This window comes from Seriola lalandi, unplaced genomic scaffold (assembly GCF_002814215.2).
Source record: "Seriola lalandi dorsalis isolate HSWRI2012SDOR001 ecotype SW California unplaced genomic scaffold, Sedor1 jcf7180002054508, whole genome shotgun sequence".
NCBI classification, from domain to species: Eukaryota; Metazoa; Chordata; class Actinopteri; order Carangiformes; family Carangidae; genus Seriola; species Seriola lalandi.
The window spans coordinates 2,591-29,451 of record NW_019525061.1 but is presented as its reverse complement, the minus strand read 5'-3'; the positions used below and the strand labels follow the sequence as shown (position 1 = coordinate 29,451).

The following is a 26,861-nucleotide window of genomic DNA, read 5'->3' as shown; positions in this document are numbered from 1 at the left end:
TCCCATAAGTAACTGAATTTAAAGACCAGATGAAAAGGTATTTGTTTTTGTGAACTTTGCTTTATATTTCAGTATTAATTCACTTCAGTGCATTGTTGCCAGAAACACTGAAAGAGATACAAGCACATCTGAGTCTTTCCTCACCGGCCTGGCATTTGTTAAAGAGCTTCATCAGGACCCTCTTCCCCCCATCTTTGTTCCCAGGCAGCCCTCTCCCTCTCCCGTCTCTGGTTTGAGTTTCACGTCTCTCGGCGGTCTGATTGCCTGATAGCTTAAACATCTCTGCCTGCCTATCCCTTGGTGGGAGTGTGTAATCAAAGACACATGAGGAGCCTGTGTCCAAGTACTGACCTTCTGATTTTGCTCATCAATTCTGGGAGTTAATGTACAAGATCTATCAGGTCAACAGATTTGTCTCCACAAGCTCTGTCAGGTCTATAAATGATCAGAAAGAAATGCTTTTGGCCACTGCACCCTATTAAAACTTCTTAGAATAAATGTGCGCTCAATATGACTGCTAATATATTCTTTCCCCTCTCATGTGTTAATATTGCTAATATGTTTTTTTTTTTTTTTACTCTGTTATGTGGTTTAAATGAGCACCATAAACCAAACCTTTGTGACAAGGGCTAAAGGAGTTAACAGGGTAATGATACGATCCAAATTCCAACTCTGTCTGCTGTCAATGTAACATTTCATCATAGGCGGGAAGTTGAAACGGACGATACCCAATCCTTTTCCTTTGGACTGATGCAAGATAACAGAGGCATACATTTCTGAACAAGTGAAATATAAACTCTGCGCAGAGTTTTTGGGCTTTGAGCCGTCCCTCTTTGAACGGCCGCCACGGAGATGTCGCAGAAATGTATTCCTCATTTTGAGTGATATCTCCATCAGCTGGCACGTTCGCACCATGAATCTCCCCCCATGTTAAAACCCGGAATCTGTCTCTTCAATGACGGCCGTGTGTTTTAAATGACCACTCTTATTTTTTGCGATGGGTGTCTTTGTGTCATGGGGGTTACAAGTGAAAGGGCAGAATAGAGCTGTCTGGCGAAAGGCCTCTGATAGAAAGTGCCACTTCAATTTGAGCACAGCTGCAGCTAAGCCTGGGCCGGCTCACTGTCCGGCCCGACACTTCACATTCTCTTCTCCTGCGACTGGAATGGATGTGAAAACTATTAACTTTGCACAGAGTTTTGGCCCGACCATTTCTGATCCCTTCCCCTTACTCATTGCTTATCTTCAGCTTGTTTTGTCAGGACTCTGCACACTGACAAAGACTGTCTCAGACACCATTTACATTTTGTTTATTTAAGTTTGCTGATTCTTTGTAGCCCTTTCTATAAAACTTAGACTCAACAATGGTTACAAAACAATGTTGTGACTGCAATATATTGCAATATATTGAAAAAATATTTTTATATACTGTATATCTATACTGTCATGCACCGTTAAATTGCATCTTATTTACTTTTTAGATTGTTTTTCCTTTGGACAGACCATTGCATTACAGACTACACCTCGCCTAATTTGGTGATGGGGGGGTTTAACAGTTTGAGGAATTCTATCCCCAGAGCTGCTGACAGTCCTCAGCCCCTCTGAGTCCCCGCTAAGGATGGAGTTTGCGGTTAGAGAAAAGACTACTGGCTCTGTTTTAAGTATTCATTGTGGTTTGAATTAGAAAGGGGATAAATTCTCTGAATAATGATCGCAAAACATTTAGCTTCGGCTGCCCGGGTGAAACAAAACACTCGCGAGTGAAACTTTGAACTGCTCCTCCTTTTTTTTTTTTCTCCCCCGGCCGTTTTGTTTTCAAATTGTAGCGCTGAGTTCATGGGAAACTCTCTCCGAGGTTACCTGCGCCCCAGCAAAGTGATGGAAAAAAAAAAAAGGATTACGGCCACAAGAATGTTTTTGCAGTTAGTTGAAATATTACTAACCTTGTCAAGTGTCATTTTGAATGAGAAAGCAAACATATTTTAATCAGGGTTTTAAAGGCAGGGCTTTTCAAACTGTGACTCTAGGAGAAAGGGGTCAGCTAATTGCAACGTTTGATGTCATGTTTGGTCTCCCTCTTCATTTTGATGCGACTGCCTGGAAGCATGCTCGCTCTCTCGCCGTGCTCTCTGTGTCTCTCTCTATGTCACACACACACACACTTTATCACGTGCACAGTCAAATGAAAAACTACTGAGAGGTCTCGGAGTTCTCAATGCTGTAATGATCATAAAGCCTGTGCTTCTACTTCCTGTCAGCCCCCCTCTCAACTTCGACCTCCGACCTCTCCCTGTGTGCATCACTGAAGGTTTGGCCGCTCCACACAGACCTGACAGTGCTGAAATTTAAGAATCGTATTCATAATTTATTTTGAATGGATGTGTGCGCTTTACAGTCTATCAAGAGTACGGTATGTCAGTCCTCAGTCTTTCAGTCTCCTTGTTAAATATGAACTTGGACTAAAGATATGTGCAACGCGTTCCCACCAATCCACAGCAGGTTAATCTTCCAAACACACAATCAAAAATCTCCCTGGTTCTCATAATTACTATTTTAACAGCAACATGGGGGGAGGGTAGCGGGATATACATTGTAAATTATGTTTGACAAGGTGGGGTTAGTGGTTTTGTCGTGGCTTGTCTTTGGTTATTACTCATGCTTCCTCCTGCCATAGATAAGGTCTGCTGGTGAACATACCAAGGTGAGCGCTGGCGCAGGGCCCTTATCGCCAGCATTGATTTAGGGCAAGAACCCAGTGACAGAGGTCATTGTTAAGTAAAGCTATCCATCATTCAGGTTTGATTTCTGCTCAGACCTGTCTCCAAGTTGTCTACACACAGGTAGGCGGCTCACATGGAGTAGAGGCCACCGGAGGGTTGGACTGGTGGGAGGTGTGATGTGGACGGCGTATTGAGGCGCTCTGGGTAATGCTAACCGTGTGTTAAGAGATGACAAAAATGTGATTACAGGTGTTAGAGGTTGACTAGTATTTGAGAATGATGTTTAGATGTTATTTCAAATTAAGGTAACGCTGTAAACTTCAATTGATCCTAATTATGGTATGGAATCCACAATTTAACTTTTTAATTACATTGAAAAGTTTGACGTGCTTAGAAATAAAATGTAGCCTTGAATTTTTTTTTTCCACCAGTAGCTGATTGCCTCCCTTTTTCCACAGTTTATTTTGCCACTTACTTTATTCTCCATGTGTCCTAGACGTTTTCTGAGTATGTGTTTGAGACGCTTTCCCCGATTTAAAATTCAAGGTAGTGCTGAGCCTGTGGTAAATAAATTTACAATCATAAACACTTTTTCCCCCTTTGCAGGGGTATTTTTTCAGATGTCTGAAGATGGGTATTTATTGCTGTTAATGTTGTTCATGGCCTTCGTGGCTAGACTTGTAAGTTTTGGCTTAAATGTTCTATTTATCCTGGCATCAAATTGGGGAGCTCATACTTTCAAATATGCTATGAGTCATATTATTGATTTGTCATGAAGATTATTTATTGCACTTTTTTTTTCCACCAACTTCTGCAAAAGTTGGAAGCTGTCAGATATTCTCCTGGAGTAGTTGCATGTAAACTGTCCGTGCTGAATCCTGAGGGATATGGTACTCCTGCAGAATCCAAGGGTCTCTTTAGTTATGCTGAAATAGGTAGCAAGGCTTGTGATGCTGCTCACTAAAACCTTCCAGGGGATAACTTAAGTAGCTAATTACACTTCAGTCTGTAATCAAACCCATGTCAGGTTGTCTGAGAACCTGGATTTGTGTGGTGGATTTCAGTTAAATACAGGGGCAGCTTAAACATTTTATGGTTCTCTCCTCAAATTAAAGTTTTTTCCCGCAATCCCCTCTAAAATGTGTCATATCCCATTACACAAATTTGGATATGGTAAATTAACAGGGAGAGTCCTCGCATTATGAATATGTTGCCTTTTTTTTGTGCTATGTGCAGAGGGTTAGCTTGCTGGGGGTTGGGGATGTCTTCTCCAAAAAGTTGTCTTGAATTTTCTCCCTTCGGAAGATGATGTGTTTTTGCAATTCAAATATTTGCTCATTCTCTTCTCCATTGCAAAGCTCCCTTTGAAGCGGAAGAGTTCTATCAGGACCAATGACAGTGTGAGTGTGCAGCGTGACAGCGCAAGAGGCAGTGCTGGACTATTTCTAACTGCATATTTAAATAGCAAGGAAATCCAAAATCAAAAATATATGCAAATGACGCATGTTTTGCATGCTGATATTTTTATGATTTGGGGCTTGCATATTCAGGTGGTGTTCAGTACGTGCCTAGCTTTAGCAGCATTAATCAGAATTACTTTATGGCTTCACCACATCCTTGATCTCCTTCTAAACAAACATTTTCTGGGGGTGGAAGGCCTGCAATTTGGCAAATTTACTTTTAATTAAAGCTTTGGTTAATGTTTTATTGACTGTTTTTAAGTGGAAAGACATGCTTAAGGCCTTAGGCTTCATAGGAAAGTATGTAACTCAGAAACTCTCAATACTCACATCTGAAGATGATTTTTCACATTATGGAAGACCTTACTGCCTGATCTTTACATTCATCACAGCTATATATACTCTTCTTCTATTCCTCTTTGCGTTAAGGGCGAAAGCTGCTTTTTACGTAAATGAAGATTTTAGATGTATTCATTATATTTAGCATACGTACTATGACATTGTGTGTGGGTGCTTTGGGAAATGTACGTGTAGATGTTTATGCAATGAGCAAGCTATCAAGACAAAGCCCTGGAAATGGGCCTGAGTCCTGTCTTCACTCCTTAAGGTATAGAAAATACAGTATAAAATAATTAATTGAATTGTCATCTGTATGAACAGCCCTTGCTCTCTGCACCCTATAATTCCAACCTCTTTCTACCCCTTCCCCTCGCCACATTTTTTCCCTTCTTTTTTTTTCTAAACAGCAATTAATCTCATTTTTAGTCCAATTTCCATCCCTCTGCTGGAGTCAGAGCGAGTCCCCTGTTTTGTTCCTATTTGGCTTGGTTCCTCTGCATAGTCATTAAGGGCCCAATTAATGTCACCCTTTAGCTGAAGAGTGCTCATTTTTATTGGGGAGCTGACAGTCACCGCCATGAGTGCCGCAGTGTAATATGCATTAATTGCCCCGTAACACTGGTAATTACCAGTTCTTCAAGCCTCTCAGTAAACTGTCATGCCCAGACACGACTGCTTTGAAATAGATTACTCATTAGGGGGACCTGCCCTGTTTTCCAATGGGGGCTCGCTGGGTTGGCATAAAGACGAAAAAAATCTGGTGCTTGAACAAATAGTTGCCAAGAGCAATTTCCTATTACAACTTCCCAGTGACGGCTTTTCTCTTTCTTTCTTTCCTTCTTTTTTTTTTTTTTTTTTTTCCTCAGATGGCATTCCAGCCGTCACTTGAGGTAAAGATCAGAAGTAGAGTTAGAGGTCCATCACAGATCTTGCTGATAGCAGTTGGTTTGTCTTCTCGTCCCAGTTTGACTCCTTGAATGAGAAAGTGCCTTGGGATTTCACCATTCAGCATATTGCCTCGGTTTTAACCGAATTCCTCTGTGTTGATGTATTTTGTTCTTTTTTTTTTGCCTTTGTACAACATTGCCCAGAATGCCCAGAGACTTAGTGTATAAGCACTGCATTGAAAGTGTCAGCATTGTTGCTTGATGTGGGGCATTTCAGGGACTCTGCACATAAGATCAAGGCAGTGTTGATGTGAAGTTCTTGTTCAAATATTGATGCTAACTTTGCTCGGCTCTTGTGTTTGCAAACTGTGGAATCTCTGTTTTAAACATTACCTTGTGCTTCACAGTTCCTGAAACGTGTCCTGTGTCCCTGGAGAGAAAGAAATTGATAGTGAATGCAAATAGATGAATTTAAAGAAACGGCTAGAGGACAAAAGCTGGTGATGTAGTGTGGGTGTCACCATTGCTCTGCGATAAGATATTATAAAGGAGAGACCAAATCAAACAATGTTAGCTATCGCACATCCTCAGCACAGAAAGGTGTTGGCCTATTTAGTCACGCTAGAAACAATATTTAGATTTCACCACAGCTTTGTAAACGCTCCGAGTGTGCGCTGGGCCGACTCCTCTCTGGTCCCTGTTCTTTATTTCTTTTTTTTCAGAAGCACTTTTGTGTCATTACCCATTTACCATAGCAAGGAAAAGAACAGAATGTGAAGACCAGGAAAAACCCTTCACACATACACACACACACGCAGATAGAAAACACACACACACAAACACACACACACACACACACACAGAGCTTCACAAAGGTGCTGCTTTTGTTTTATCTCCCTTATAGCACCTGCTTCAGGCAATCTGCTCCCACTCGTCTCAAATGAATTTTGTCACGGCCTTTCAGATTCTCAGGCAGCGATGCACTAATGAAAGGAGATGGTACAATTTGAACTGACCAGGTAGCAGCCAGCAGTGCACAGCTGAGAGCAAGGGATGGGGGACACACCCCTCCTTGAAACAAAAGACAAGTCAACCGTCCGCTGATATACCCATTACACTTCTCATTAATACCCCGCAGACCTTGTTGTGCGAGTGTGTGTGCCGGTGTGCGCTTGTGCGTGCGTTTATCTGTTTGTGTTGGTCGAGCACTTTTCGAATTGTTTATGACAGGCCTAATTGGGCTAATTGAAGACATTAAGATTACCTGTCAGCTGTGTGTATCCAGACTCCCTATCTGTCTGACAACTCCTGACAAGTGAGGGACCCCGTAGCATCCGTCATGATGGAGCGTTCCCAGGCCGTAATAGGGACAATAGGGGCCACTCTAATTTGATGTGGACAGCCTTGGCTGCGCGTATCAGCCTCCCTCTGAGTGTGTGTGTGTGTGTGTGTGTTTGATTGTGTGCGTGTGTGCGTGTGTGCGTGTGTGCGTGTGTGCGTGTGTGTGTGTGTGTGTGTGTGTGTGTGAGTTGGGGGCTCTGTGCATGGCCAGGCTAATGGAGTCCCCTTTGGCAATGTGACAAAGCGATGAGGCAGTCTGAGGGGAAAAGTGAGAGGGGTCTTCAAGTGTTTAAGGACATGAGAAGGAAGGTGCTCGGGGTGACGGCCCTCAAAGTTTGAGTGACAAGAGAGGAGCGCTGACATCTGTGTGTCTGTGTCTCTGTGTGGTTGTGGGCAGTGATCCATACTGCTTTATCAGACACACACAAACTTTTCGAGTTGGAGATGGACCAAAACGTAACTGACCCTCTTTTGTATATATGTGCATTCTGTCATCTACTACAGTTACAGAATATCATCAATAAGAGAAATATCATGCACAGACTGTATGAATGTATCAATATTTAGCCTGTATATACATTCTTAAATCTAACAGCTTCAATGGAAATGTATTCTAATCATTGAATTTTTTTTAAGGTGCAGATATTCATAGATCAGGGTTGCCGGATCTTCAGCACAGTCCTGTTTTCTTAGTGTTAGGGAATGTGCCTCTGCATATCTGTATCAACCCGCCCTCCCTTTCCTCCCCACTCTCCTCTCCTGTGTGGGCATTGTGTGGGGCTTTGCAGTGTCATTGCTATGACAGATCAACGCTGTCAGCCCAGGAGATCCCTCTGTTTGTTTGTTCTCCTCCAAAAGGGGTTAAACTGTCAAGTTGACAACTCATGAGACCCTTAGACTCTCCCCTACTGCCTCTCCCCATCTCTCTCTCTCCCTCTCTCTCTCTCTCTCTCTCTCTCTCTCTCTCTCTCTCTCTCTCCCCCTCCATGACTCCCTCCCCCCGTCGACCTTCATCCCCAAACGAGTGAAAATCAATACCAGATTGCCTGAGGACCACTGTTTGGTGTGGGCCTGACCCCTAGATGTCCCCCACTCTGCTTCTTTCATTACATGTAGCCCAGTATTTAACTTCCATCCTGATCCCTCGCCTAATTAGTTTCGATAAGCTCTGAGTCTCTCTCTCCCTCCCTCTCTCTCTGTCTCTCTCTCTCTCTTTCTCTCTCCTTCTCTCTTACACGTGCACTCACACCGCAAATACTCATGGACATCTTGCTTTCTTGCCCTTTGAAGGGACACTCTGGGCTGGGAGTAATAAAAAGGCAAATCCCAACACGCACAGAAGCCCTCAGCGGTTCTTGAGCTGGGATTATTGTTTTGTTTGCATAGCAAATTTTTAAAAACTACAATGAAATTAGATTTGCACCACAGATCATCAGTGAAAACACCGGCTATATCCTGTGTTGTCCAAAGCTAATGGTGCTCAGTGGTGGGCCTGTTAGCAGCACTACACCCTCTCAGCCTGCTGCTGTCTCTGTATAGTTGTTCAGTCCAGTCACAAAGTAGCCATTGATATCATGCAGAAGATGCAAGCTGCTTCTTTAAATATTTCCAAATACTAAACCTAATGAATAATTGAGTGGCACAAACACAGAGAACAGTTCCAGTGGTTCTTTTTGCTGGAGGTCTGTGTGAGTGTGTGTGAGTGTGTGTGTGTGTATGTATGTGTGTGTTTTTATGTACCACCCACATGTCCAGGTGCCGCCACTGCGCCGGCTGGCCCGTCGACCACTGACAAGCCCCAACGACATGTCGGCCCCCCTGCTCTGCTCCCCCCTAGGGGCTAAAATTACCCTCAGGAATGTAAACAGACTGCAGAGTAAGCACACGGCTTTCTGTGGCCCTTCGCCCGCGTCCGTCTCCAAATTCGCCCCCCAAACTGGGACAGTTCCATTTTGGACTCAGAGGCCAAGGTTGATGGCGAGGATACCTTAACCTGGCATTGGCTGGTTTGTCACAGCAGTTCTTTGTTCAAGTTACAGCACTAATACAGTGTTTCTGTGTCTGGTGATGATAATCATATTGGTGGACTTCAAATGTTCCATGCAACAGCTGAAAAAGAAATCTTCTTTTTCCTTTTTCTCTTGATATCTCATTTCCCCTTTTCATTTTAGCAGACAGATGGGCATTCACACCAATTCATTAGGTGTGTGAGGTAGCTGTAAGCGGCGGAGTCTGGGTGAAGAAGTTCACTGGGCCGGGTGCTGACATGTTGATTTAGTGGTGGTAACACGACTGCACTTCCAAAGGTGCTGACTTGGACGAAAGCCAGGCCTCTTTTTCTCCCAGGGAAACATTAGAGGCCACACTCTAATTTTGGGGCAGGGTTCTGCTCATGGATGCAGAGGCAAGGAGGCCCTACACAACAAACATTCACACCTGCCTTTCCATGCCTAACTTTTGATTCAGCACTCACCGAAGTGGCAGCAGAAGTTATTAGATTGATTTCTGAGATGGAGCCAGTGGAGCGTTTGCCTTTTTCAGAATGTAAATGCAAGTTCCTTTGCAAAATAAAGGATAGTTGGGTGTGACATAAAAAATATGCAAAGTGCATTCATCACTTTGTAAAAATGTCACTTAGAATTAACTATAGCAACTTTATCAGGTATTTGTTGAAAACGAGTAACAGGAATATTTTCTTACTTTTTCTCTCTTCAGTAATGTTTTTTAAAGGCACTGGCCTTCATTGTCTTTATATCCGTTTATCATTAAATGTTTCTGTTTAGTTTGTAAAGTTACCTTTCAATTCAACACACATTATCTCAAGGCACTTTACAGGCTAAGGTCAAGACCTTAAATTATTTTAGAGAGAAACCAAACAGTTCCCACCATGAGCAAGCACATGGTGACAGTGGGGAGGGAAAACTCCCTTTTAACAAGAAGAAACCTCCAACAGAACCAGACTCAGGGTGGATTGTTTGGATTTAGAGGAGAGAAATAGGGGAGAGAGGAGAAAGGGGGAGAGAAGAGAGAGAGAGACCAGGAACAGCTGTATATACTGTTGTATTCAAGCGCTATCAGACTGGTTTTTATAATGGTAATAATAATAGTCAGACAGGTGTCATAATAATAATAATGATAAGTGGAGCCAGGGATACCTGCAGAATGAGGACAAAGAGGAAAAGCACAAACTACAGGAGGAGAGGAGGGAAGAAGCGCTCAGTGCTTCATGGGAGTTTGCCCAGTTTCCTTGGCCTAAAGCAGCATAACTAAGGGATGGTTCAGGGCTCACTTGAGGCAGACCAAGCTATAAGTTTATCAAAAAGTAAAGTGTTCAGCCTAATCTTAAATGTAGAGAGGATGTCAGCCACCCAAAACACAAACTGTGAGCTGCTTCCACAGGAGAGGAGCCTGATAGCTGAAAACTCTGCCTCCCACTCTACTCTTGGAAACTCTAGGAACCACAAGTAAGCCTGCATTTTGACAACAAACTGTTCCATTGGGATAATAGGGGTGCTGTGAGGTCTTTAAGATGGGATAGAGCTTGGTCATTAAGGGCTTTATACATAAGGAGAAGGATTTTGACTTCTATTCTGGATTTTACAGGGAGCCAATGCAAGAGAAGCTAACACAGGAGAAATATGATGTTTCTAGTCCTTGACAGTACTGCAGTTTTTTGGATCGACTGGAGGCTTTTAACAGTTATTTGGGGCATCCTGATAATAGGGATTTTTAGGGAGTCCAGTGTAGAGGTAACAAATGCATGGATTAGTTTTTTGCCATCCTTTTGAGACAGGACTGTTGTACAGACTTTTATTTATTTAATGTGTGTGGCAAAGGACTTGTCATTGTTATAAATTACCCCTAGGCTACTTAAAGTGGCCAAGATAATGCCATCCAAAGTAACTGTATGATTAGATCGTGTAAAGTAGTGTGAAGTAAAACATTAACCCGGGCCTTTATGCCTTTAAGACATGCCTGAAGTTTGACTACCTGATTACTTTCATCTGGTGTTGTAGATAAATACAGCTGGGTGTCATCTGTGTAGCAATGGAAATTTATGTGGAGCTTCCAGATAATATTGCCTACAGGAAGCACACATAGGGTAAAAAGTATCGGTCCTAGCACAAAACCTGGTAGAACTCCAACACTATTGTATGTATGGAGGAGTCATTGTTAACATGAACAAACTGGAATCTATCTGATAAATATGACTTAAATCAGTTTAGTGTATTTCCTAATCCCAATGACATGTACCAGTCTCTATAATAAAAATCTTGTGATCGATGGTGTTGAATGTAGCACTAAGATCTAGCAGGACTGGTATAGATATGGGTCCATGCAGCATCATGTGCGGTTTGCTTGTGTGAGAGTGTTGCGTTAGGCGTGTGGGTGTTTTGCATATGTGAAAGACAAACAGCCACATATCAGGAACACATCATGTGACCTCACATATAAACATGATATCATCCATACATATACACACACAACACTGTTCCTCTGTTGGACACATCAGGTTCGCAGGCGCCCAGTCAGGCCGACGCTGCCCTAGTGAGGGCAGATAGGGTTACAGTACAAACTGTTGTTGATTAGGGCCGTGGTTGTAGTGGGGGATCATCCTAAATTGAAAACACATTAGCCGCCAGGGTTAAGGGCAGGATTAGGACCAGGGCTACGCAGTGCAAGGAGCAGCAGCAGACACAAAATGGCCGTCCCTCTGCCTGCGTTTGACTGCGTTTCCCCAGAGACAGGTGGCAATTATCGGCCAGGGCTGCTGGGAGTTCACAATAACAGGTTAAAGGAGCATGTATCCCCCTGACGCTGTGGTCCTCTCTTGTCTGCACAGCCTCCCAGCCCCCAGCCTGCTCGCCTGCCACCACGGGGAGCTTCCTGTCTCCAAGCAAAACTTACAGACATGGAGACTCATCAAAGGCCAGAGGGACTCTCTGGACAGATCTGCAAATTAGCACTGTGGCCAGTGTTTGGCTTTGGAGACTAATAAGCCTCATCTGAAAACAGTGAAAGCCTCAGAGACATTTTTCTTCTGTTATTTTTATTTCCCATATTAGATATAATGAAGGTCATCTTAATTCTGAGCAATGTGTGCATTTAAAATGTATTTACAGTCATCCGGACTCATAATTGCCTACTCATGATTTCAGTACAGTGCTTGCAGAGCAGACACCATTTGCAGCCGCTCCCATAATAGAATTTAATAATATCAGCATCAAGTGTTAATGAATACCCACTCAGTGTGTCATAACTGAAGAGATCAAGCCATTTTCATGATATAGAGGGTCATTACAGAGGACGGGGAGTCGATATCTGAGAAAAGATCAGGTGAGCTCTGACCATTTAAATGTTAACCCCTTACACAGCCAGAGAATAACACAGAGACGGAGCATTTTTATCGTTACATTCATATTATCAAGTCTGAATTTTGTAATTGAATTTGTAAGAGAGGACTGATGCTCAGAAAGGTTTTGTCTGAGGTGCAAGTTGTTCCATAACTTTAACATAGATTGTTGTGGTGTCATCACAGAGCTGTCGTCGGAATGTTGTTGGATTGTATGCAATGTCTTCGGTGTTGTTTGGACCGACTTCTGAACACTAAACAGACAAAACCGAAACCAGACCACACTTTGTTTGTTTTCAGTCCACATCCAAAGCAGACCAGAGCGTGTCAAAGTGCGTTGGACCATGACGCTGTAGATCTGAGAGGGGACCAGCACACATTACACACACAGCGCACACTTGTCCCTCAGATATGTGTTGCTAATGTGGTAGGTGACATGCTCAGTTAAGGTCCCTAACGAGTTCCAAACACTGATTGAGACTTTTCCCTTTGGCCGGAGGGCGTTTGGGAAGCAAGATATTGTACAAACGGATCCTAACCGGGACCGAACGGTGCTGTGAAGCAGGACTGTCTTACTATTGTGCCAACAAAAAATAAAAATAAAGTTAAAGCTTGTTTGCTCATTGACATAATCATGCGTTAGACACGTTATCAATCAGCATTGATATAGGGTCTGTCAGATTGTGAGTGTGTGTAAGGTGATAAGATTTAGGTTAATGTGAGTAGGTGGTTGAGGTGAGAGGTCAGAAAGTGATAATTCGTTAGTGGGAGATAAAGACTGCAGAATCTGTGGGGGGAAGGTGTTAGGATAAGAAAAAAATAATGAAAATAAATAACTAATTGGTAGATTCTGTTATTAAGGCAAAAGTCAAATAACGTTATGTGCAAAGCTTGGTGTTACTGGTATTTTTAAATTGTTATTACACTTTGTTTTAACCAACTTACAGTAGATCATCAGTAGATTTTGCTATGAGTACCATGAAGTTAACATTCATCACAGTTGTGTATGGTAACTACGTTTTGTTCATCCCTCTTCAGTGTGCATAGTGTGTGCCCATAGTGTGCTACAGTTGTTTTAATGCAGTAAGCTGACATATCTTAAATACACCTGTAATGAAAATGATGTCTATAGAGCTGGGCAGCATATTGGTATAACACTGCACTGTATCATGTTTGGAGGCTAGACATCAGTATTGACTATAAATCACTACAGGTCTTTTTTGTCTCAGGGCTGCATTATAATAAAGAGCAAGTTATTTGGCAATTGTACGTAAGTGATGTTGACAAAATACTAATTTTGTTACCAAATCCACACAGGATATTTTTATTTTCAAACTAGTGTTTTCCGAAAGCTGTAATAGTCCCCTCCCAAATATTACATGTTACATTAAAGATTCAATTATATATTTTATATATATTTTAAAAAAGTCATTATATTTGATTTTGTCAATATGGCAAGGTCCTATTTGACGGGTTTTGTTAAGGAAGCTTTGTTACAGCCAGCACAGCTTGCGCTTGCTCATGCAAATATTGGAGGTGGTATATCTCACGATAAAATATATCTGAGTATTCCTAAAGGTGGATCAAGTTGACTAATTTTGTGGTGGGTCAGAGAGCTGAGGGCATGTCCACAGAGCTTAGAGCAGCTGTGAATAAAGCACTGGAATCCCCTGGTCTCTGTTGTGGTGTTGGCATCCTGCATCAGTGAGCGTAAATTAGCTCTTGCTATCATACGACTCACAACACCCTGACTGGACCTGACCTCCCACAGCCTTCAAACTCACACATTACACCTCCACACCTCTCTGTTGAACCTAACACTGCACAATACCTAACATACAATACATACACATAAAACACTCTCTCTGCCTCCAACAGTGACAGAGACGTACCACATCCGTGTCATGTTCCATTTCCATACCCCATCGGTAGAAAACATAAAAATGTCAGTAAGAATTACACCTGGCGGAAGATGTTATATTTTTTATTGCCCTCTATTCTACCTTAATTATGATGCTTGTGTAGGTTTGGGAGACGTACAGCTGGGTGCTACGGTTGCCTTGTGTTTGTGTTTTACATACCTGAGCAAAGTTGAACTTTTCTTTGGCCATAAAGACAAACGGAGAGGTGGAGAGAAAAAACAAAAGGTGTTCTATTCTTAGCTCTGCTCATGTTAATAACTCGTCTGAGGGAGGTTAACTCGTCCATTCTTCTCCCGTTATTTATGGACAGTAGGATGTATAACTTGTAGCGCGAGGGATTATTTACCTCCCTGTTCGAGGAAAGCCCTCCGGGCAGAGTCAGCCTTTAAATACCCTATTTGTGTGCACGGAAGCTTGTGTTATCAGGACCGTCTTCATCATCAGGTCGGCTGACTTGCGACGAACAGATACTGCATGGCCATTAAAATACACAAGCTGGATGTCCAATGATCAGCTCAAGGGCCATATCACCTGGCATGCAGGCCCTGGGTCACTGCCCCCTTCTAAAACTCCACACATACAAACACATCACACAACCATTATCTGACCCTGTAAATAAACTCCTATAGGCAGCTGCCTGTAGCAGAGACTGACCTCGAAAGAACAGGCCATTTGTCACTAATACACACATTGTCTTTCTTTTGCTGTGTACACAGTTCCTCTGTCTCAAACACGGGGACTTTTATTCCTCTATACATCTCACCCCGAACACTCTCGCTGTTTTTTGTCTTAAAAGAAGTTGAGCTGGTTCCATAACTGCATGTCAGGGAGCAGAGAAACGACTGACTAAAGCTAATGTTTGGCAGTGCTTTAGTGGCCCTACCTTGTGACCTGATGTATGGATGCTGAAAACAAAGAGGTCTTTGTGGGGAGACCTCAGAGACATAGAGTTCACCCTCAGGTAGAGGCTTACGCTGTCTAAATCATTGCTGGGGCATTTGTTTAAAATGGGCCTGTGTGGTATGTAAAATGAAGTGAGGGTGTTTTAAAGTCGAGCGTAAATTCATCTTGATTTTATTGATAATTCATCATGTCGTGAAATGTGTTTTGGCAGAAGTGCTGGGCCCCCAGTTTTAGTAAAGCTTTTTCTCACCAAACGTGGCAGATCAAATTAACCTTGATCTGTGTATTCGGTAAAAATGTTCTTTTAGTTTTTTGTTTTTTTTTTTGGGAGTGAGGGGCTGTCTGACCTCCAGCAACCTTAGACTTCTCAGAAAATGAAAAAGGGGAGAAATAAAGTCAAGAAAGCAGATTTCCACATTCTCTTCAGGTTACAACGTGTGCTTCAGCTTTAGCAGTTAATTTTTTTTTTCTTTTATTAGCGCTCTCATCTCATTTAAGATGCAGAGATTTCATTCTGCTCTTAGCTCTGTGTGAGTCTCGCCTCGCTGTGTTTGTGCAGGCAGACACTAATAACACTCCCTCTTCTCCATTCAAGGGTTTTTGTTCCTGAGTGCCTTGCTCTCATTAAGCTGCGGTAGTAAGCTGCTTGGCACCTGCTTTAAATGCGACCACCACCCGCTCATTAACACTAACGAAAGCATGGCTGGCAGCCGCAATCCACGCCCAGGCTCGTCAAGCGGCCCCCTTTGCTAAAATTAGCTACATTTCACAAACAATTTCACCAACTCGTTACATAGTTAGGTGTTTATTGGAAGATGGCTGACTCTGACTTAGAGGTGGTGTGTGTAATAAGCACACTCCAGGTTAAGATGAGCCAGCCCACATAATAAACCACCAATTTGCCTACAAATTCAAACCAAACTTCCATTCACTTCCTCAGGCGTTACACATAAACTTCAGAGAGACTGAATAGTAGTACATAAGGTTTTATACTGTGCACTTTATATTTTTAATAGCTTTTTACAGTGTCTGGATGCCGCCTGGAACTTTTTCTTAAGAATCTCATCCCGTAGCCATCAGGCCCAGTCTTGGCCCCTGACCGTTCCCTTCCCCCTCTGTGTTATTGTTTCTATTCCCAGTCTCAGATTTTTACCTCAAGGTCCCTGTAGTATTGACTTGTATTAATTCTGAGTAGGATTCAAAGTCCATTTATTTTCTTTAGGATATGGAAAGGCCTTGGTGACATGGCTCCCCTTTGTTTATAATTTTGCGTGTTTCAATTTGTGCTCGGCCTCCCCTGACAGACCCGGAACATGATGTATCGTACACCACTGCCTTATCTATTGAAGGCTGCCTCTTTTCTCTTTTCTCCCCTTCTCTGCCTCACCTCCCCATCCAGAGCACAGGAAACACATACAGCACGGCAGCTGAATAAAAAGAAGCGCATAACCCCTTTTCTAAAGTCATCTAATGTAAATGTTTAGGTTTTGTTTCCATAACATTTCCATATTAAGAGTTGGCGGCCATGTGCAGCAGTGGACCATGGAAACGATGAGAGTTTGGGGGCTTGAGCTTTGTGCAGTGCTGAGAGGCTGAGCTATGAGTGTGACATTGTGGTGAACTTGCAGTGTGCATCTGTGGGCTTTCTCCAGGGCTGTTAGCTTTGGCCTGTTTGTTCATAGATACAGCACCGTAAATCACACACTGTAAAACGCAGAATGCGGGGATGGGGTTGCAGGAGCATGTACTGCTGCAAGGGCCTCTTGGAGGGAGGGGTGTGTGCATGTAGAGTCACATATTTTTTCGTGCATGTGTCTGTCTCCACACAAGTACTATATGTAGAACATGCACCGCCTCAAGGCCCGGTCAACACGGTACAGTACATACATACATACATATGGCTGGCGATGTCATGACAGTTGATTCTTGCACTCGCATTTATAATTTATGTGGTTAAAATACCTTGTCCAGGATGTAAGGTCAACCATCTAGGTATTTATAATAATCTCATAAATTATACCCACACAAAAGACTAAACAGTCCCATAATTATTATTAAAACAACACCATAGGGTGTTTGAGTCAGTATTTTAATATGAAATGATTGATCACAGGTTCAAGGTTTTATGCACTTTACCTTGGAGCTGAACTGCTGCTGCTCTCTGTGGCCCTTTGGCTAGCTTCCTGTCTAGGTCTCCAGAGACCCAGCAACATTGTTAACTGTCTGAGGATAAAGTGTCTGGGACCGAAAGCACTGTCAGCCCCCTGAATCTGGTCTTGCTTGTCTCTCCATTCAGAGTTCAACTGTGACATGTCTTTATGCATGGCAGCTAATGTTCAAAGAATAGGTATGATCTATATGAGGCAGAGAGGGGCCACCGGTGGCTCTTTGGGGCATAATAAATAGCTTGAAAGATGATTCATTGCCTTTGTGAGGAGGAGTAGTGAAGTAACGTTGCACATTCCCAGTAAAGAACTCCTCCATTTTAATTGTTTCTGCACCTTTCAGCAGACCCTCAGGTGTACAGTAGCTACGGTGTTTATAAGACACGATAGCAGCAAAATGATGAGAGGGAGAGACCAAAAGATAGAAGAAAGGAAAAAAAAATAAAAACACCTTACATTTATATAGTTTGAACTTGACTTCTCAGTTGCTTGGCAAGTCATTATTTATAGCTCTTAGGAACAGCGATGCTTGCCAACTGAGGCAAAGTTGCTTTGGCTTTCAAAGTGAATGTGAATGAAACAGCTGGACACTGTTGGACTGGCTAACATTAACCACCAGATGCGGTGTGTTTAAGTCTCAGACTTTGTGTTGAACTCTGTGTGCTCTGCTCTGTGCCAAGGGCTTCCGACGACAGGATCCGGAGGCCTTGGTGCAGAGCTTTGTTATTTCACAGATTATTGTTATTTCACTGCCATTGTAATGTGATCGAGTGTGTATCACCCTGTCAGAAAGATCTTAATCTCCCTGGCGGATTTTTTTTTGTCTGATTCAGTACAAGTTTCCTGGATGGTGATCAAAGGAAAATACCTAAGTGACCCTGTCACTCTTAGATCAATCTCACTGGTGTTCCATCTTTCTATCTCTTCACTAACCTGTTCCTGTTTTTTTTGTTATGCCTTCCAAATCCAAAGTCAACAGCCGTAAGCATTTTGCAGATCTGAATTTGAAAGCACCTGCATAACTCATTGATAGCTACCTCAGAACTCTCTGATATGACAGCGCTGATGCACTAAGAAAATACCGGCTTTGTTTCTTTTGTTCTGAACCGCAGGTTCGGTCCAGGCCTTGTGATCTACTGGTACGGTTTCATAGGAGAGCTGGACTGCCAGAGAGACAGAGGTATCCTGCTCAAAGACTGCTTCCCTGCAGACATTGTCACCCTGTGCCATGCCGCCCAGCAGGACCAACTGCCACAAGAGCCACAATAAGGACAAAGAGTGAGAAGAGATGAGAAGTGGAGCAAGAAAACAAATAAGTAAAGATAGGAGGATGAATGGAAGGAAAGAAAGAGGAAGGCAAGGAGGCGGAAAGGATAGGAACACTGAACTATACAGGGGTGGATACCAAGATCCGGAAGCAATTTGGTTTTCCTGCAGTGTGAGACTACTGGCAAAAAATCTGCCCTGAACTCCACCTGACCCACTGTCTCTGTCTGTCTCTCCCTTTCTTCCTCTCTTTCAATGCCCCAAAGCCACCACATGTAAATACACACCAGCACTCTGTATATCTGACAGCACAGGGTCAGATTCATACCTGCGTATGAAAACACACTCTTGGAGGCTTTCCTGGTTGTGGTCAGCTCGTGGCCCCTGGATGGCCTCTTGCAATGGACAGCCAGGGTGAGAGCCGGCGACCAAAGCAGGACATAAGCCCCTTCCTTATCACACCCAAAGCCCTGGCCTTTGTCACTCTTTCCTCCTCAGTTACACAGGCAGATAAGCGAGGTGCGGTCCGGGTAGACGCCTGTCTCTCACCTGCGTCACTCAGTGCCCTCTCACTGCCTCTCCAGGGGGGTGAACAGGATCATTCCTGATTAAAGCTGGCCTCACTCTGACCCTTTTCACTTCACATTAGAAAAAATTTATCGAGGATCGAAGCAAGGGTTCACACCACAACTAAATTTCATCACACGTTTATTATCAACACATTGCATCCACTTATTTTATGTGAATTAGCCTACATAACTATAATTAAGTAGCTGTAAATTAAATCTTCGCATTTGTAACACAGCTCCCGCAAACCTCATGTGCCAACAGTTCTCCTTGGCGTGTTTGCATGGTGTTGAATGTGGGAAACATTTCAGATATTTTAGATCATACTTTACAGTCTGTGCTGCAGTTAAGGATTTGCTTATTCATCACCCAGCTAAACATTACAAAAAATGGTCAAAGAAAAGAAGTAAATCGTCACATATGAGAAGCTTCACAAATCAAAATTCTTGGCGATTAATTTTGTGTCTATCAATGGGTCGCTTAAGTGACTAATTGTAATCATAGTTCATGTAGTTATTTATAAGCCCAGTCTTTGATGAATAGCTGTGTTACCTAATGTTTGCTAACCTCAACTAGCAAGCCAAGTAACCTGAAGTTACAGTGTTCTCCACACAAGGGATTAAGGCATCTGTTGAGCCAAAGAGTTAATGTTATAGTCAAATAAATTTCAAATCAATTGTCTCTGTATCACCTTCTTGCACTGTAGGATCGCTGGTTGTGTTCTATCCCACATTTTACATGGTGAACATTTAAAAGAAAATTTCTGTTGTACAGTGCAATTTTGTATATTTGTTTATTATGAATAAATAAGTTTTGATATAATGTATTGAATATATTCTTGTTATTAATTTGAACAACACAAACTTTATATCCTCAATATATGTTTCTTTAACTTAAGCTATGTATGTAAACTCCTTTATTTACAGCTTAAGCTATGTGAGTGCCTGCAGGTACATAGAAACACCTGATTTCCATGTTAAGGTGAGTGACCATCCAGCAGTTGTCTGTTGCACATCTTTACAACCCCAGTACCTTTTATGAGCAGATACTAATGGAAGAAACACAGCCGGGCTAGGGGAACCAGAAGCGAACATAAAGTTGAGTGATGCTTTTAGAGGCAGATATGCACTGCCTATAGGGGGTCCCTGTCCTGTCCTCTTCTTTATTGCACACAAAACGATAAGAGGAAAGAAAGTGAAAGGGTGAAGAACCTGCCATCGCCTCAGATAATGCATTTTATAATAATCATTTTACACACACTGTGCCTTCTAACTGTTCCAGTATTTAAAGTGAGTAAAGGAGAGAATTTGTTTTTGTTTCCTAATATTACACAGACTTCATAGCTGACCATCAGCTTTCACCTACTGTCCTGCAGAGAGATGAATCACAGCAGGCTTTAGGTGGAAAATACAGTAAGATATGAATATAGTGATGTTCTCTCCTCATCTTCGCTGCAGTGTAATCACTCCCAAACCCAACCCACTCCTCTTCTATTGCTGAAGAGAAAGAGAAACTCCCCCATACAGAATAAAAATAAGCTTTTCTATGTTTGTTCTGCACAGTCATGCACCGCTCACGCAGTTAGAAAGATATGGTATGCAGGGGTTAAATACCTCTAAAGTGTTGCTTGATTTGTTACCCTTAAAACTCTAACCCTTACTGGCTCCCATCTAGGCCTTGATCCCTCCATGAGGAGGCCAGTGGGTCACGACGGGGTCGCCAGGCGGCCATGGCTTCCTCTGTCAGGCCCCCCTGCTCCATGTGGTACAAAACAACTGTCCCCATGTGTCCAGTTAAACTCGGCCCTATTGCCTGGCCATGGAATGCTTAGACATCAGTTTATGGCTCCTGTTGGACACAAAAACAGAGCTATTTTACTCAGGGAGGGAAAATTCTCTGTTGAATAAGAACAGAAAAAATGGAAAACAGCAGATTCAGTTCCTCTCAAGTTTCAAGCCTTCCTGCCATTGTTTTCTAAGATGGCTGTCGCACAAAAGAGGAGCCAGGGTCAACTCCTATAAATTAGGTTCTGCACACAATGCAAACTAAATACAGCTTTTTTTAAACCTACTTCAAAGGCGCGGGCCGACATCGCCGTCAGCTGACAAGATTTCCATGATGTGAGTGCAAATATAGAAAAAAAAGCTTCCATCTGATGATTTTTAAGAGCCAGATGTCTTTATTTTGTGTTTTCCTTGCCCTTGTCTCCCACCTCTTTTTAGATTAATTGTTCTTGTCACAACAATGGGGCACTCGAGTGCTCTCCAAATAAGGCCTGCTTGGAGAGGCTGCTTCCTGGGGCCAGGAACAACAGGGTTCTGGAGAAATTTGATCCTCGAGAGGCATCCTGGACAAACACGACTCAATATACAGTAGTTTTTCATTGAAGAAATTTTATGACTTGTAGTAATATATTAGAATTATTGATAATCAATTTAATGTGAATGAGAAAAAAATCGAAAGCATATTATTAATGTTTTTTCCTGTGACAATATCGCAGAGAAACAGCATGCAAAACAATTTAGTTACATATTTTATACTTTATTGTAATATTGGTTACAATCCTTAAATCTGTGACTCCCATGTGTCAGATTTGTTTGATGCAGTTCACAGCATCCACTCTGTCTGGCCTGGGCCCGCAGGCTATTGGAAGTCCACTATCCACTCAGATGTACATCTTGGCCCAATCTCTTCCAGATCCTGCTGTTTTATGTCTCTTCAGCCAAGCTGCTAGATAGACCACTGAGACTCAGAGAATGAGAATGAAGGACAGAACCAGAGTGAGACTGAAGGGTAGGTTCTATCCCTCCAGAAGACCACCAAACGGACTTCCTCCACGCTCCTGTGTTATTTATGTGGAGAGAGCTCTGGCCTGTTTCTGCCCCAGGCAGCTCAGTGCTTTTAGTAGGGATCCTCTCAGCCTCCGTCAGCCAGCAAGATATCACAGGGTGGAAATAAATAAAAGTTCTCCTGGAAGAGTCAGAGCAGCCAGTTTTGAAATTAAAACAGGATTTTTTTTTTTTTTTTTGTGGGCTTGAATAACAGCACTGGAAAAAGGAAAAAGGCGGCCTCTCTGCACTGAGCTGAAGCAGCTACGAAGAGATTTCATTTTTATTTTTAGGAGGCTGTGCCTGCTAATCAGAGGCTGTTATTTAAAAACAACAATGGATCATGAGAAAAACGGTCTTGGGGATTTTAAAATGGCAAAGCAGTGGATGTTTGATTGACAGGATAGAAGACAGATGGTATGTTTGAGGGAAACTATGACAAGAATCTACTCGGATGGGGGGAGATGTGGGGCTAGTTTAGCTGATGATGATGATGGTATAGTGCTAAATGGAAAGGAAGATGGAAAGGTGTTGACTGGGCTTCTTGCTAATTGAGGTATTCCATTTAGAGCCAAGCTCTCAATTGTAAAAACAGTGGCACTTGCTGTGTAACTAACACCTTCAAATAAATCCAGGAGGCATATTTGGAGTTCCTTCCAGGGAGACTTGATACACCATGTGTCTGTGGCCATCTTTGGGGCCGTTGACGGTCCTGAGTTTGGCCAAGATAACATACATCAGCCATATTTTACAGTGACTATTTTGCTTGTCAGATTCAATTTGTCCCAATTCTTTTAACATGTATTGTCACGGATAGAAAGGAGGTGGGAAATACCACAGAGGAGCATGGGGAGTTTGGTGGGAAAAAAAAGGTCTTTCAGTGAAATGGAGGGAGCGTGCGTCTGTGGTTGGAACCACAGGGGTGACAGCCTGCATGGAGGTTGCCTGCTCTACCATCGGCCACCAGAAAGGTCAGCCCCCCTGAGTGGCATTTGGACTATGACAGAAGTGACCCAGAAACTGTCTCATCTCCTGTTCACAGCGAGGGTCCAGAGGAGGCCTGGTAACATCCATGGTACAGGTACAGGCCAGCATGAAGATGGGCGGGGGTGAGGAGAACTGCAGGGTGGAATAGCGGTAGAGGAGGAAGAGACAGCAGAGACGTATGAGCACCATTGACATTCTAAAAGATTAGAAAAATACAGCTGCAGAGGTAGTCGGGGGGGAAAAAGGTTAGTTGCAAGAGGCTGGAGACAAAATCTGTTTCAGTCAAAACAAACCCTGGCTCACCCTTTCCCTTGTCCTTTATTAGTGAGCACGATGGCCTGATGAGAGCAGTCGCAAGCTTGTTATTATGAAATAAGTGCACTTAGGAGGAGGTGGAGCTACTGTACATGGGTGGCGGTGGCCATGGAGACAAATTTAGCTATTATGGGATGCATGCAAGGGCATAGGTTTGGTCTCAACATCAGTAGAGACGCAACAACTCACCACCCCTCCAAAACAAAGAGATTGGCTTTTTAATGCCGTCAACCAAACAGTTCATTGACATATAAGATCTGAATTTACATTCGGAAATGCCCATATGCAAATGTATATATGTACTTGTGTTGAATTTCTATATATGAAATATATGTACATATGAGGTAAAATCATATATGTATTTGAAGTATAGCCATATATGTATAAAAAAAAAAAAAAAACATGAAACCTGATAGAAATTGGAACAAAATCATATACTGACATATACGTCTAGCTAATAGAATCATGTATTTTACTAATTAACTAATGAAAAGTCATAGTATATATACAGTTGCCATTTCAGCACCGTGAAGAATCTGCGATCCCCCTTCTCCACCTCAACCATGGACGCCAGACAATCTCCAAACAAATCATCCCATCAAAACTTTCATTCATGGAGATGTCCCATCCTCGAGTTCCATTCCTCATCACCACCACCAGTGTCTGGGCTACGGGGGAACTTCGAGGGAACTTCAACGAATGGATCATTTCCATAATGATCCACTTCCTACCGGAATGCCAATCTCTATTCCTTTCATTCACAATAAATTTGACTTTTCTCCAAAATCTCATACTCTCTTGTTGCTTTTATTAGTCTCTCCTGATTGAAATGTCATAGTATAGTAAGGCATCCTATACTAAGGTATAAAAAGTCATACTATAGTAAAGCATGAAAAGTCATACTATGGTAATGTAAGATATGTAAAAGTATAACGCATAAAAAACCATAGTATAGTAAATCATAAAGAAATCACAGTATACTAAGGTAAAACTGTCATAGTATAGTAGGGGATAAATAGGTCTTAGTATTTTAAGGCAAAAAAAAGTCATAAAATGTCGTACTGTGAGTGACAGATTGTGAGTCATACTAGTGAGGCATAAAATGTCAAAGTAACAACATAATGAAGCAACACTTAAAAAGTCACAGTATAATAAGACATTAAAAGGCATAAAATTGTCATAATATAGTGAGACATGAAACGTCCTACAAATGTCATAGTATAGTGAAGCATGAAAAGTCTTGAAAACATCTTGGTGTGGTAAGGCATACAAAAGTCATAAAAACATCATAATGTAATAAGGCATAAAACCAACATGGTATAATAGTTGTAAAAGGTCATAAAAATGCTATAGTATAGACAGGCATAAAAATTCATAGTATAATAAGGCATAAGACCATCATAATATGTTAAGGCTAAAAGGGCATAAAAAGGTCATAGTATAGTAGGGCATAAAAAGCAAGAATAATTCTTAGTACACCAAGGCAAAAAAAATCATAAGAATGTTATAGTATGATAAGGCATAAAGACATCATAGTATAGTATGGCGTAAAAACGTCATAGTATAATAAGGCATAGAAAGTCAGAAAAACATGATAGTATAGTGAGATATAAAAATTCATAGTATAGTAAAGCATAAGAACGTCAAAGTTTGGTAAGGAATAAAAATGTCATAGTATAGTCAGGTATTAAAGTGATAAAACGTCATAATATAGTAAGGAATGAAAATTTCATAGTATAATAAGACATAAAACCATCATGGAATAGTGTGTTATAAAATTTCAAAAAAACATCATAGTATATCAAGGCATAAAAAATCATAAAAAAAAATAGTATAGTAAGGAAAAAAGTAATGAAAACGTCATAGTATAGTAAGGCATAAATAGTGATAAAAATGTCATAGTATAATAAGGCATAAAAAGTCATAGTATAGTAAGGCAAAAGAAATCATAATAAAACATAGTATAGTAAGGAAAAAAGTAATGAAAACGTCATAGTATATTAAGGCATAAATAGTGATAAAAATGTCATAGTATAATAAGGCATAAAAAGTCATAGTATAGTAAGGCAAAAAAAGTCATGAAAACGTCACAGTATAGTCAGGCATAAATAGTAATAAAAAAATCTCATAGTATAATAAGGCATAAAAAGTCATAAAAATGTCATAGCATAGTGAGGCAAAAAAGTCATCAAAATGTCATTGTATAATAAGGTTCAAAAAGTCATAAAAACGTCATAGTACAGTAAGGCATAAAAAGTAAAAAAAAAACGTCATGGTACAGTAAGGCATGAAAAGTCATAAAAATGTCATAGTATATTAAGGCATAGAAAGTCATATTATAGTAAGACATGAAAAGTCATGAAAATGTCATAGTATACTAAGGCATAAAAAGTCTTAAAAACGTTATAGTATAGTAAGGCATAAACAGTCATAAAAACGTAATAGTATAACAAGGCAGGAAAAGTCATAAAAACTTCATAGTATAGTAAGGGATAAAAAGTCATAGTAAATTAAGGCTAAAAAAGTAATGAAAATGTAATAGTATAGTAAGGCATAAAAAGTAATAAAAATGTTATAGTATATTAATGCATAGAAAGTCATATTATAGTAAGACATGAAAAGTCATGAAAACGTCAAAGTACATCAAGGCATAAAAAGTTTAAAAAAACCTCATAGTATAGTAAGGCATAAAAAGTCATAAAAATGTCATAGTATAACAAGACATGTATAATCATGAAAATGTCAGTATAGTATGGCATAAAAAGTCAAAAAAACGTCATAGTATACTAAGGCATAAAAAGTCTTAAAAACGCCATAGTATAGTAAGGAATAAAAAGTTATAGTATATTAAGGATAAAAAAGTAATGAAAACGTCATAGTATAGTAAGGCATTAAAAGTCATTAAAAGTCAATAAAACGTAATAGTATAGTAAGGTATAAAAACGTCATAAAAATGTCATAGTATAGTAAGGCATAGAAAGTCATAGTATAGTAAGGCAAAAATAGTCATGAAAATGTCATAGTATAATAAGGCATAAAAAGTCATAGTAAAGTAAGGCAAATAAGTCACGATAGTAAAGTAAGGCAAAAAGTCACGTAAAAACGTCATAGTATAATAAGGCATAAAACGTAATAAAAACGTCATAGTACAATAAGGCATAAAAAGTAATAAAAATATCATAGTATAGTAAGGCATAAAAAGTCACAAAAATGTCATAGTATAATAAGGCATAGAAAGTCATAGTATAGAAAGGCAAAAAAAGTCATGAAAATGTAAGGCATTAAAAGTCATGAAAAGTCATAAAAACGTAATAGTACAGTAGGGCATAAAAAGTCACAAAAATGTCATAGTATAATAAGGCATAGAAAGTCATAGTATAATAAGGCATAAAAAGTCATAGTAAAGTAAGGCAAAAAAGTCACGAAAACGTCACAGTATAGTAAGGCATTAAAAGTCATAAAAACTTGATAGTATGAAAAAGGCATTAATTGTCATAAAAACGTTATAATACAATAAGGCATAAAAAGTAATAAAAATGTCATAGTATAGTAAGGTTTAAAAAGTAATAAAAAAGTGATAGTATAATAAGGCAAAAAAGTCATGAAAATGTCATAGTATAATAAGGCATGAAAAGTCATAGTAAAGTAAGGCAAAAAAGTCACGAAAACGTCACAGTATAATAAGGCATGAAAAGTCATAGTAAAGTAAGGCAAAAAAGTCATGAAAACGTTATAGTATAGTAAGGCTTAAAAGTCATAAAAATGTGATAGTATAGTAAGGCATAAAACGTCATAAAAACGTCATAGT

At 40.9% G+C, this 26,861-nt stretch overlaps 1 protein-coding gene across 1 annotated transcript in view; it reads left to right on the top strand.

Moving 5' to 3' along the window:
• cdin1 (CDAN1 interacting nuclease 1) overlaps positions 1-19,745 on the top strand; it is a 55,613-nt gene extending 35,868 nt beyond the window's left edge. Inside the window, exon 13 of the mRNA XM_087175840.1 lies at positions 18,203-19,745. Coding sequence (XP_087031966.1) covers positions 18,203-18,359 — 157 coding nt within the window. The 3' untranslated portion in view covers positions 18,360-19,745. The remainder of the gene's footprint in view (positions 1-18,202) is intronic.
• The last annotated feature ends 7,116 nt before the right edge of the window (positions 19,746-26,861 follow it).